The 13,024-nt window shown below is 63.5% G+C and overlaps 1 protein-coding gene across 2 annotated transcripts; it reads left to right on the forward strand.

The window, feature by feature from the left end:
* Positions 1 to 367: 367 nt before the first annotated feature.
* Positions 368 to 12,899, forward strand: FURIN (furin, paired basic amino acid cleaving enzyme). 2 transcript variants are annotated; one of them, XM_042988009.1, is made up of 16 exons: positions 368 to 405; positions 4,878 to 5,217; positions 5,607 to 5,705; positions 5,817 to 5,912; positions 6,263 to 6,391; positions 6,502 to 6,578; positions 6,850 to 6,938; positions 7,455 to 7,627; positions 8,310 to 8,522; positions 8,927 to 9,027; positions 9,148 to 9,251; positions 9,340 to 9,457; positions 9,539 to 9,718; positions 10,154 to 10,278; positions 10,399 to 10,509; positions 10,729 to 12,899. In XM_042988009.1, exons 2-16 carry the CDS (start codon positions 5,041 to 5,043, stop codon positions 11,316 to 11,318), a joined length of 2,382 nt encoding a protein of 793 aa, XP_042843943.1. In that variant the 5' UTR covers positions 368 to 405; positions 4,878 to 5,040; the 3' UTR covers positions 11,319 to 12,899. The 2 variants fall into 2 exon arrangements, with proteins under 2 accessions (XP_042843943.1, XP_042843944.1); XM_042988010.1 differs by lacking the exon at positions 368 to 405 and adding an exon at positions 1,129 to 1,268.
* The last annotated feature ends 125 nt before the right edge of the window (positions 12,900 to 13,024 follow it).

Below are 13,024 nucleotides of genomic sequence, written 5' to 3' on the forward strand. Positions count from 1 at the left end.
CCGGTTGGTATGTTGCAAAGTAGCTCAGTTTCAGGCTCCGCCAAAGCCCCAGATCTCGTCCAGGCTCTGGGGCCTGCCAGTTGGGGGCAAATTATTTAAACTTTGTGCTCCTCAGTTTCCTTATCTGTAAAATGGGATTACCGATGTCGGCCTGGAAGCATTATGTAGATTAAATGCTGTGCGGAAGGAGATAATAATGTAAAGTGACTGTCCTGGTGTCTGGCAGGCGGTTGGTGTTTGAAAAAAAAAAAAAAAGTTAAAAAAAAAATTAAAAGGCGTGGGCTGACTGGTTCAGCTTATCCACCTGTCTATATAGATGCAAACAGTCGTGACTCCTCCAACAGTAGGCCTTGGGAAGGTGTGCCCCATCTCGGTGAAGTCCGACCTTAGGGGGAGCTACCCCAGGTGGGTCACCGCAGGACACTTAACCGGGTCATGCCCAAATTCAATTCGTGGCTCAGGAATGAGGCAGTCGTGGCGTGGGGGGTGGGGAGAGGGCCAGCTCCCCCACAATCCAGCCGAGACCGAGCTCCGCGTGCCTCCTCAAGCCCGCGGCAGCCCGCGCCCAGGGTTCCGAGTCCGGGTCTCCGCGGCCGCCTGCGCCTGCCCCGGGAGCTCGTGGCGCGCAGAGCCGAGCCCGGCGGCGGGAGCGCGGGCGGCGGGGCCGGGGTTGGGGGTGGCGGGGGACGCGCCCGGCGGCCGCCAGGGCTTTGGGATCGCCGGCTCCACTTCCTACCTGCCCCTACCGGGCGCCGGAGGCAGCGGCCGCCCCAGAAGGCCGCAGGGCCCGGGCTCGGGGCCCGGGGCCCGGCGCCCCGGGCGCGCGGCGCCGGCGCTCCGCACGCGGGCCGGGGCGCGGGCGGCATGGGCGGCGCGGCGGGCCGCCGGCGGCGGCGGCGGCGGCGGCGGCGGCGGCGGCCCGGGAGCGCGGAGGTGGCGCCGCGAGGGGGAGGGGCGCGGCGGCGGAGGAGGAGGAGCCCGGGCCGCCGCAGCCGCTGACAGCCGCCGGAGTAAACAAGCCGCGCCGCCGCGGCCCGGCCGCTGCCCCCGCCCGAGCCGGAGCCCGAGCCCAGGCCGAGCCCTGCCCTGGTCGCCGGCCGGGCCGAGGCCGCCCGCCGCGCCTCCCCGCCTCCGCGCGGTGACGCTGCTGCTGGGCGCGGGGACGGCGCCGAGCCCAGGCCCCCGCCGCCGGGCTCTCCGCTCGGCCGAGGGGCGCCCGAGCCGCCGCGGCGCTCGCCTGGAAAAGTTACCCGCCCGGGCTCCCTCGGGTAAGCAGGAGGGCGCGGGGCCCGGGGAGGCGGCGCGCCGGGGCGGCCGGGGCGGCCGGGGCCCGGAGGGAGCTGGCCGGCCTGGGCCGCTGTGCGCGCGGAGCGGGCTCCGCGGCCCCGGCCGGGGAGGGTCGGGGCCGCCCTGACCCGGGCCCCCAGGCCCCCAGGCCCCGGCCGCCCGCCCGGCTTTCGGAACTGGCTCGGGGGCCGGCCCGAGGGTGGAGCCGCGGGGAGCAGGAAGGGCGCCGCGCAGCCCACCTGAGCGCGCCGGGCCCGGCTCGGCCGCCGGCCCCCGGCCCCCTGCCCGTGCCGGTACTTTTCCGCTTGGGGCCGGGGCGAGCCCTCTGACCTCAGGAAGCGTCTGCGGGGGCCCCCGCTGGGGGCGGGATGGGGAGAGAATTCCAGAGGCGCCGGGTGCTCCCGCCTCCCCGCCGGCCGCCGGGGGCCGCCGGGGGCCGCCGCCGGCTCGCCCACTCCGCGGCCCGGGAGGGGAGGAACGAACAGCCGGGGCCGCGGGGACCGTTCCCGGCCCGGCCTCGCCGCCGCCCGCGCACCTGGGCGACGGAGACTCAGGTGCGGGTTCCGCGGGCTCCGGGAGGACGGCTCAGGTAGGTTCCGGGGCTCCCTCCCGCCGAGGCCTGGCCCAGGCCCCCGCTGCCCCCGTGGGGTGGCTGGACTGCGGGGCCGCCCGCTTGCCAGACAGGTCCGACAGCGGTCACTGGTCAGTACCTGCTGTCCCCGAGCCCCTGGGGGTGCAGACCCTCGGCCGCGGGAAGGTGTTGGGATTCTGTGTTTGATTTGGGAAGTGTGAGGAGAACCCAGGTGCCGTGGCCTAGTGAGGGCTGGGCAGCTGCGGGCCAGGTGTGGACAACAGCATAGGAGGGTAGCCAAAGCTGGCCGCGGCTCAGAGCAGAGCAGAGCAGCCCATATTGGACTGTTTCCTACATTGAGCTTCCACATAAAATTCGATTTTCTAAAATGGATTATATGGCTTTAAAAAAAAAAAAAAGTTTGTAAACCTCGGATCTAGCAGTTTTTACCACCAAGGAAACTGAGGCCCACCAAGGAAACGGAGAAAGTGACTTGCTTGAGATCACGCAGCAAATGAGTCGTTGAGCAGGGACTGGAGACCAGAATTTCAAGAGAGCCTTTCAAGTTGCCTGTAACAGGCCCTGGCTTGGGGTCTCTGCTGGAAAAGAGAGACTGGATCGGGTTTCCCAGACAGCCCCTGTCCACACCAGAGCCTCAGTGCCTGAGCACCAGCAACGCTGCCTGGGGGGTGGGCTCAGTTTGATGCTTCAGACTGGCTGTCTGTGTCAGAGGTTCCTGGGACCAGAGAAAGGGCTTCGCCTGAGACCACAGCCAGAAAGAGCACTCCCATCTCTGTCTGTGGCCACAGCCCAGAGCCGAGTCCCATGTGAGAGGGCATCACGGGAGGCTAGAAATACAGCAAGCCTCTGGGTTGAAGCTGAACTGGGACTCATAGGGTGAGTCAGAGTCTGGGATGGGGGTGGGGAGAAGCCCATTCATTCATTGTTCTCAGCGCCTGCTGTTTGGGGAGGGGGGATCTTCCCCTCATCCAGGATGCTGAGCTAGGGCTGTCTAGGGGCTTGGGGGCTCCACGGGGAGCTATATCCATCCACCCCGTGGCGAGGGATGCTGTGCAGAGGGAGGCAGGCCCTTTCCTGCGAGATTGTTTGGTTGTGCCTGAAGCCTGCTTTCTTTTTGGGTGCTGCAGGGTAATTAAATAGTTGGTTAATCACCTCTAACGTCAGCCAGCTGCAGCCCCATTCACCGTGTGCTGGAAACTGGGCTGGACCCAGGGAAGCAGGGTCTTGGTTTGGGGGCTTCAGCAGGGCTCACGGCACTGTGGTCGGGGGCAGCTCCACTTGCCATCTGGACCCAAGAGGCAGCTCTTGCAACGGCAAGAAGGGGGAGAAGAGGCCTTGTTTCTATCTGGCTCTGCCCCCGGCCCCCCCCGCCCCCCCCCCCCCCACACCATTGCTAAGACTGGCTTTCTGAAACTTGGAAGTCCAAGGCATCGTGGGTCTGTGGCTTCCAGGCCTGTCCTGGAGCCCCATGGACTCTGCCCCGGTTGAGGAGGGGCTGCGTTGTGAGTGCCCCCTGCCATCAGCTGTCAGGTTATTTTGGTGTAAACTTAAAATACCCTGGGAATTGTGTGTTGAGTCCCTCCCAGCCTGCAGGGTGGGACTGCAGGGGGACCAGCCAGGGAGGCCAGTTGTGGCTGAGGGTAGCCAGCCCCTGGAGAACTGAGGCTTCCCGGTGGTGAGGGTGGTGAGCGAGCCTGCCCCGCTCCCCACGGCCTGGGGGAGCTGTGGGGAGCTTCCCTTTTGCCGCCTGGCAAGAGTGGCCTCCTTTGGGGCTGGGAGTGGTGGAGGCATCCGGGACCCTGTGGGCAGGTTCTCTGCTCTCTGAGCTTGGCACTGAGACAGGATACCCCCAGCAGCCCTGCTGGGGCCTCCCCCAGCTTCTCCCCACCCCAGGGGCTTGGCTTCTGGCTAGTCAGGGGCCCTATGTGGGGACAGTTATGTGGCCCCGGGCAGAGAGGTCCCGCTGTCTGTTTGCTGAAGGAGGAAAAACAACACGCAGACTATTGATTCAGCCTCACCTTGGTGCTCCTGGCTCAGCAGCCAGTGTTTGCCCTGGCTGCCTGGGCTCGGATTACGCAAGGCTGGTGGGCGTGGAGTTCCAGGGGGCTGCTGGGGGGCCTCTGCGCCCAGGCCTGGGCAGGGCTGGGCGGCCCCAGCGTTCCCCAGGAAACAGCCTGAAAGGAGTCTGGGTCCCCGGTTTTGCTGATGGCCACCAGTCTGGAGTCTGTCCGTGGAGGGAGGTGAAGCCACTGGGATCCCCTGTGCTCAGCCCCCAAAGCCCCATCCCTCCTATGGTCGCCCACTGTTTCTTCCCAGGGGCTGTGGGGCTTTGCAGGTAATTCTTTGTGGCTGGGTCTGCTTTGCTGAACCAAGAAACCCTGGTGAGCCGGGTAGACATCCCCCCCCCCCCATTCAAAAAGTTTGAAAAGCCAACATTTTATTTCTTTGTACAATGTACCTAGGTAATTTGGAAAATCTACAATGATACAAAGAAGGAAATAACAATTACTTGTAACCGTCACCATCTTGAGAGAATCATTGTTAATGTTTTTGCATGCAGCCCTTCCAGATTTTGTTTTGTGGTTCTATATAAATATACGCGTATAAATAGTTATTTAAAAACAAAATGGGGTCATGTGTGCGTACTGCTTCATAACCCATCCTTTTCGCTTTGATTGTGGTGAACATTTATTCAGTTGTTGTTTCTGATTCTGAGTGACTCAAGCTTGATACACTTCATCCCACTTCCATATTCTTGTGTGGAGAGAGGCTGAGGAGGTGTGTGTGTGTGTGTGTGTGTGTGTGTGTGTGTGTGTGTGTGTGTATGGGGGGCCTGTCTGGCTGGCTGGCTCACCGACCTTGGGGGGCTGGATTTTCACCCCTCTCCCCTGGGCCCCTTTTCAAGCCTAGATTGTGCCATGGGGGGGGAAGGCAGCTTTAGCACATGGCCGGGGAGGCACTGACGGTCTTCCCCTCTTCCTCCCTTGTCCCCCCTCAGGGCCGGCAGCCCTCCTCCCCTGCCCACAGCCCTGCCCTGCTCGGCCCCATGCCCCCGCCAGTCAGCCCCGGGCCACAGGCAGCAAGCAGGCACGCGGGAGCCGAGGCCCTGTGACCAGGCCAAGGAGACGGGGGCTCCGGGGTCCCGGCCACCTGTCCCCCCCATGGAGCTGAGGCCCTGGTTGCTATGGGTGGTAGCAGCAGCGGGAGCCTTGGTCCTGCTGGCGGCCGATGCCTGCGGCCAGAAGGTCTACACCAACACCTGGGCTGTGCACATTCCCGGAGGCCCCTCCGTGGCTGACAGCCTGGCACGAAAGCATGGCTTCCTCAACTTGGGCCAGGTAGGCGCCCTCACTGCCCGCTGGCCTGGGCATACGACACTGCCGGAGGTGGGGTCAGTGAGGGCAGGGGTTCCGGCACCGGGACCAGGAACTGTGGGGCTTACCTGGGTAGCAGGCGTGTTCTGGGTGGCGAGGGGGATGGGAGCGGTGGCTCGTCCTGCCCTTGGGCTTCCGACATAGGTTGTTTGGAGAGCCGGGGTATCCCAGGGAGATAGAGTCCCTCTCTGTCCCTTGCACCTCCTTGCCGGGTCCTGGGCAGGCAGCAGATGCCCTACCAGCCCCTGCCGCCGTGAGCCTCCCGTGAGCAGCCGGTCGTCCACCCCCATCCGCTCCCTCCCCGGGGGACTGACAGATGGAAAGCCCAGCTCAGTCTCCCTGCTCTGTTGCAGATCTTCGGCGACTATTACCACTTCTGGCATCGAGCGGTGACAAAGCGGTCCCTGTCGCCTCACCGCCCGCGGCACAGCCGGCTGCAGAGGGAGCCTCAAGTGAGTGCGGCCCCAGCCCTGCTTGCCTGCCACCCTTCCCTTCCTGCTCTCTGGAGCCGCTCCAGTCCTCCGCCCACACCATCCCTCCCTCCCTCCCTCCCTCCCTCACAGGTACAGTGGCTGGAGCAGCAGGTGGCAAAGCGAAGGACCAAACGGGACGTGTACCAGGAGCCCACGGACCCCAAGTTTCCCCAGCAGTGGTACCTGGTACATTGCCTCCTCGGGGCCTGGGCCCTCCTCTCCCCGCTGCATCCATCCAGCCCCCGAAGGGTCTCGTGGGAGGGCAAGGCTGACTTGGAGGCCTCCCCTCACTCTTCCTCCTCCTCTCTACGGAGCACTGTCTCCCTAGCGCTTCCTGCTGAGCCTGGAGGTTGCCCTTCCAGAGTTTTTTACGCTCCCATGGAGCCCAGACAGCCAGTGGCAGTGTTTCAGGAGCAGGGGGCGGGTGGAGAAAGAGGTTTTGGGGGTGGTGGAGGGATTATTCGGGGTACCCCTAAGCTCACACGGCCAGCCGTGTCTTCTAAGTGCCGGGGTGACGGGGGCGGGTGTCCCTGCAGTCTGGCGTCACCCAGCGGGACCTGAACGTGAAGGAGGCCTGGGCTCAGGGCTACACGGGGCACGGCATTGTGGTCTCCATCCTGGACGATGGCATCGAGAAGAACCACCCAGACTTGGCAGGCAATTATGTGAGGAGGTGGGGGAGGGAGGCAGTGACCCCTGTTGAGGGGTGTCTCGGGGCTGTCCCGCTGTGCCAGTGCGGTCAGACCGTTCCTGACGACGGCCACGTCCTCTCCAGGATCCCGGGGCCAGCTTCGATGTCAATGACCAGGACCCTGACCCCCAGCCTCGGTACACACAGATGAATGACAACCGGTAAGAAACGGCAGGTCCCTGGCCTCCGCCTCAGTTCTCCTCTCTGCCACTGAGGAGGCAGGGCCGGGCCTGGGTTAAGACACCCCCTCCGAAGAGGCTGAAGTTTCTGTTTTGCTCAAAGCCGAGGTGGCCACAGAGTGGAGAATGTGGGAGGGGACCGTGCACACAGGCAGGACGGCGCTCTCGGCCGGAGGGGTGGTCCGACCCGTCCTGTTCCTGAGGCCTCACCTGCTCTGTCGACCGCTAACATCCTGCTCTTGGCCCCTGACAGGCACGGCACACGGTGTGCGGGCGAGGTAGCCGCGGTAGCCAACAACGGTGTCTGTGGCGTAGGCGTGGCCTACAACGCCCGCATTGGAGGTGGGTGTGGGCCTTGGCCACCCTGTCCTTTGGGAGGGCCCTTCGGGTGGGACTTTCTCCACCCACTTCCCATCTGACCAGTGCCCGTCGCCTTCCCCCTGTGGATCCTTTCGGCCACGTGGCGATTCCTTAGAGGGTTCTCGACAGCTCAGAGAGCCGAGCCGTGGGACAGGATGAGTGTTTCTCAGCCGGGGCCTCCCTAAATCCTCTCCACCCCCTCTGAGTCCTTACATGGCAGGCCTTGGTCACCACACTCCTCCGGGAACCCAGAGGCTCGTCTTAAGCCAGGGTGTGTGGTCGAGGGCAGGGTGCACTCTTTTTGTTTTTTTCCCTTCCGGGTCTCGTCTAGGAGAGGCAGAGAGGCAGGCCAGGGGGTTAGGGGCTTGGGGTTTCCCAGCACCAGCCTCTGCCCTCCCCCTGCCCGTCCTGTGGGTACAGGGCTGGGGGTGCTCCAGGGGGTGCCCCTGGCAGCTAGACCCACGCAGCATCCCTCTCCCCACCCCCCTCTGCGGCCAGGGGTGCGCATGCTGGATGGCGAGGTGACGGACGCGGTGGAGGCGCGTTCGCTGGGCCTGAACCCCAACCACATCCACATCTACAGTGCCAGCTGGGGCCCCGAGGACGATGGCAAAACCGTGGATGGGCCTGCCCGCCTGGCTGAGGAGGCCTTCTTCCGGGGGGTCAGCCAGGTGAGGTGGGGAGGCCAGGCCCAGCCTCTCGGGGGCAAGCTGGGCGTTGTCTTTTCCATAGCTTTCTTCCTGTGTTTTTTGGTTCCTGTTTGTTTATTCTTGTGTCAAATTGTCATTTTTTAAAAAGTGTTTTTTAGCGTTCATTTATTTTTGAGAAAGGGAGAAAACGCACGAGCAGGGGAGGGGCAGAGAGAGGGGGCGGGAAGACACAGAATCCGAAGCAGGATCCAGGCTCTGAGCAGTCAGCACAGAGCCCGATGCGGGGCTCAAACCCACGAAACATGAGATCGTGACCTGAGCTGAAGATGGACAGTCAACTGACTGAGCCACCCAGGCACCCCCAATTTTAATCTTATACAAGGCGTATTTATTACAACGTTGAAGGACTAGGACAGAAAAGGGGAAAATCAGTGAAGATGACCCATCGCTCCAGCCTCTGGAATCACCACTCCGGGCACTTTGAGTCGTAACCTGGGTCTGTTTTTCTGCGCACAGGCGACATACTTGTATGTGTATCTGATCCGTCAGGGATCTCCCAGGCCGCGGGATGGTGTTGGGCGTGTGCAGAGACAGGCCCTTGAGAATGAAGCCCCAGCCTCCCCAGTCTCTGGCAGCACCTTCCCACCAGGCCTCCCTCCCCCAGGTCCTGTCTCCGAGTGACCCTGGCCCGCTCTGTTCACAGGGCCGCGGGGGTCTGGGCTCCATCTTTGTCTGGGCCTCAGGGAACGGGGGCCGGGAGCATGACAGCTGCAACTGTGACGGCTACACCAACAGCATCTACACGCTGTCCATCAGCAGCGCCACGCAGCTCGGCAACGTGCCCTGGTACAGCGAGGCCTGCTCGTCCACGCTGGCCACCACCTACAGCAGCGGCAACCAGAACGAGAAGCAGATCGTGAGTCTCGCCCTGGGTGGGGACCCTGGGAAAATGCTTGCCTGCTCTGCCCCGGGGCCCACTTTCCAGAACTCGTGCGGCCGGGTGATCGTGGCGGGGGTATCACGGAACGGGAGCTGGCAGGCTCTCTGAGACTGGGCCATGGGGCGGTCTGAAGCCCCTGAGAAGTGTAGCCTCTCCCCAAAGGGATGCGTTGCTCTTACTGGTCCCCAACCTCGAGCTCCACCCCTTGTTCCTTGGGAAACCGAGGCCCAGAGAGGGCCAGGCATTGGCCTGTTCACAGCAAGTTAGCAAGGCAGCAGCTGGGACCGTGTGTTAGTTCCCAGGGCCTGTGGGCAGAGGGAGGGCAGGCAGGCAGATGGCCCCTCTTAGTCCCTCCACCCATCACATTGTCCTCCTGCTAGGTGACCACGGACTTGCGGCAAAAGTGCACGGAGTCTCACACGGGCACCTCGGCCTCTGCCCCCTTGGCAGCCGGCATCATCGCCCTCACCCTGGAAGCCAAGTAAGTGGGTCGGGCCGAGGAGCAACCCTGTCCCCACCAGCGCCCCCTGCAGGGCAGCCCTCGGTCTGCAACTTCTCTCTGAAGAGGCTGAGCCCTGGCCTGTCCCTCCCGCCTTTGCAGTAAGAACCTCACCTGGCGGGACATGCAGCACCTGGTGGTACAGACCTCGAAGCCAGCCCACCTCAATGCTAACGATTGGGCCACCAACGGCGTGGGCCGGAAAGGTGAGGACAGGGTGGCCCAGTGCTCCAGACCGGGGGAAGGTCGGGGAAGCGCCGCCTCCCAGCTGACCCCACCTTCCCTGCCCCGCAGTGAGCCATTCGTACGGCTACGGGCTGCTGGACGCAGGTGCCATGGTGACCCTGGCCCAGAACTGGACGACCGTGGCCCCCCAGAGGAAGTGCATCATCGACATCCTCACTGAACCCAAGTGAGGGTTGGATCCTGGCGGGAGGGGTGGGTGGGGCCCAGGGGTCACAGGGGGTGCAGACCCTCCCTGCTCTCTGCACAGGGACATCGGGAAGCGGCTGGAGGTGCGGAAGATGGTGACCGCCTGCCTGGGGGAGCCTAGCCATATCACGCGCCTGGAGCACGCACAGGCCCGCCTCACCCTGTCCTACAATCGCCGCGGTGACCTGGCCATCCACCTGGTCAGCCCCATGGGCACCCGCTCCACCCTGCTGGCTGCCAGGTGCTTGCTCCCTCCCCTGCCCAGCTTGTCCTTTCTCTCACACTCACATGCGTTCCTTCACGCATTCACACCCTTCCTGACTTGTCACACAGTCTTAGTGGCCACCACGTTCTTCTCAGTGGGGGCGCTGTTGGCATTTTAGGAGGCCCGGTTTTGTCCTATGGGGCTGTCCCCACATTGCAGGAATCCCTGGCTTCTACCCATTACATGCCGGGAGTGTGCCTTCCCACGTGTAGCAAGCACCCTTGCACGTTTCCAGAATCTTCTGGTGGAGGGCATCTGGCCCGCTGAGAAACAGCCCCTACGGCCCCTACAGGCATTTCCAGCCCCGTGGGGTCCGCGTGTTGTGTACGGGCCATGTGTTGTGAGTTTGGCGCCCCCTGGCTGGGTCTCCCCGGGGCCTCTGAGACAGCCGTGGGCACCCTTCTCCCCCAGGCCACACGACTACTCCGCAGATGGGTTTAATGACTGGGCCTTCATGACAACCCACTCCTGGGATGAGGACCCCTCCGGCGAGTGGGTCCTGGAGATTGAAAACACTAGCGAAGCCAACAACTACGGTATTGGGGATATTGGAGGGCTCGGGGGAGGGGGACGAGGAGGAGAGCTGGTGAGCTCTGGGATTCCAGGTGCCCTGCTGGTGCCCCCTAACTCTTGCCTCCCCGCCAACCCTGGACTAGGGACACTGACCAAGTTCACCCTTGTGCTATACGGCACGGCCCCCGAGGGGCTGCACACGCCTCCCGAAAGCAGCGGCTGCAAGACCCTCACGTCCAGCCAGGCCTGTGTGGGTCAGTAGTGGATGCCGTCGGGGTTTGGGGGCCTGGGGCGTGGGGGGGGGGGGGGCAGAGGGTACCTGTCCTGAAGCCCAGCGCTAGGAGGAAAGGGGGTTTGAAGATACCCGGGCATGAGTATGGTTCCAGGGCCAGAAGCTCCCGGGGGCCCACGGTGACTGCTCGGGGCAGCTGTGTCTGCTTAGCTGACGCCCCCCTTCTGCCCCCTGCCGGCAGTGTGTGAGGAAGGCTTCTCCCTGCACCAGAAGAGCTGTGTCCAGCACTGCCCGCCAGGCTTCACCCCCCAAGTCCTCGATACACACTATAGCACCGAGAACGACGTGGAGATCATCCGGGCCAGCGTCTGCGCCCCCTGCCACGCCTCGTGTGCCACCTGCCAGGGGCTGGCCCCCACGGACTGCCTCAGCTGCCCCAGCCACGCCTCCCTGGACCCCGTGGAGCAGACCTGCTCCCGGCAGAGCCAGAGCAGCCGTGAGTCACCGGAGCAGCAGCCGCCCCGGCCACCCCCGGAGGTGGAGGCCGAGCCCCGAGCCAGGGCAGAGCTGCTGCCCTCACACCTGCCCGAGGTGGTGGCCGGCCTCAGCTGCGCCTTCATCGTGCTGGTCTTCGTCACCGTCTTCCTGGTCCTGCAGCTGCGCTCGGGCTTCAGCTTCCGGGGGGTGAAGGTGTACACCATGGACCGTGGCCTCATCTCCTACAAGGGGCTGCCCCCCGAAGCCTGGCAGGAAGAGGGCCCGTCGGACTCGGAAGAGGACGAGGGCCGGGGCGAGAGGACCGCCTTTATCAAAGACCAGAGCGCCCTTTGACGAGCGCCCACTGCCTGCCCCTTCAAGCCCATCCCCTCCTTGGGCACTTTTTAATTCACCAAAGTATTTTTTTATCGTGGGACTGGGTTTGGACCCCAGCTGGGAGGCAGGAGGGGCAGAGACTGCTTCCCGCCCTACCTTCGGGCCACCTGGCTGCCTGAGGTGGGGCCCCAGGACCAGCTGGGAGGCAGGGGAGGGCCTCACCCCACCTCCAGCACCTCTTCCGTGTGGAGGAAGGAGTGGAACGTTTAGGGCAGCTTTCCAAGGTCCAGGCCCCAGTCGGAGTCCCTGCGGAGCGAAGCGGGTCAGCCCGTTCGGGCTTCCTGACCCGGGCTGCAGCTCTCATCCCTTCCCTGTTCCTCTAAAGCAATAATGGTCCCCATCCAGGCAGCAGGGAGGCTGGCCTAGGGGGTATTTGAAGGAGGAGGCCACCTCTCCAAGGGCTTTTGTATCCCCGACCCTGTCCCCCACGTCTGGTGAGCCTCTTGAGGAAGCGGTGATCAAAGGAAGGGACCAAGGAAGGCAGGTGCTTCCAGGGCGAGCATGCGTGCACGAGAGGTTGTGTCCCTGTGCCCACCTCCACCACAGCTGGCTGCCCACCGAGCGTGGCTGGCCCGACCAGGCCCCCGAGCCAGCATCCTGACCACCCTACCTTCTCGGGGCCCCCTCCCCTCCCGCCAGGGCCCAAGTCCCTGTTTTCTGAGCCCGGGGGGCTGCCTGGGCTGTTGGCACTCACAGTCCCGGAGCCCCTGGGTGGGTGGTGGTGGGGGGACGGTGGCCCAGCCGGCCTCTCCCGCCTCCCACCCAATGCTGCTTTCCCCTGTGGGGATCTCAGGGGCTGTTTGAGGATATATTTTCACTTTGTGATTATTTCACTTTAGATGCTGATTTTTTTTTTTTTTTTTTTGTATTTTTAACGGGGGTAGCAGCTGGACCACCCACCTTCCCACACCCACTGTCCACTCTGCTGTTCCCCCGGCTACCCTGGCCCCAAGGTGTGGGGGGCTGCAGCATGTTGCTGAGGAGTGAGGAGTAGTCAAGCCCCCAAGTTCTGAAGAGGCAGGTGGACAAGCCAGGTGGGCCCTAGGAAAGGGGGTCATGGTGGGAGGAGCAGGCTGTCATCCGTGTTTCAGGTGGGGCTCATTGTGCCAAGGGCTCATGGGTCACTGGTTCTCCAAGTGCCAGGGGTGGGCAGGCGGTGGCACTGAGCCCCCTCCAACACTGTGCCCTTGTGGAGAAAGCACTGACCTGTTCTGCCCCCTTAAGTCCCCCTCTTCTGACGTGCCTTTTGCACCCCTCCCATTAGGACAATCAGTCCCCTCCCTTCTGGGAGCCCCCTTTTCTTTCTCTCCCCTAGCCTTTCCTGGCACCCACCCACCTGCCCAGGGGTGTCCCCTCGTCTCTCATCCCCCCACCCTTGTGGCCAGCCTGGCTAATTTTGTAAGATACTGGGTTGGTGCCCAGTGACTTTTTTTTTTTTCTTGTAATTTAAACAGGCCCAGCGTTGTTGGTTCTATTTAATGGACACGAGATAATGTTAGAGGTTTTAAAGTGATTAAACGTGCAGACTATGCAAACCAGGCCCGGTCTCCAGCGTGGTGATGTTGTTCTTCCTAGGATCCTGAGGCTGCATCTGGGATGGGGACGGAGAGTGGGGCCAGTTAGACGTCCCACGGGCCTCCTAGCTCTAGGGCCCCTTTTGGGCA

This window comes from Panthera tigris, chromosome B3 (genome assembly GCF_018350195.1).
Source record: "Panthera tigris isolate Pti1 chromosome B3, P.tigris_Pti1_mat1.1, whole genome shotgun sequence".
Lineage (NCBI taxonomy): Eukaryota > Metazoa > Chordata > Mammalia > Carnivora > Felidae > Panthera > Panthera tigris.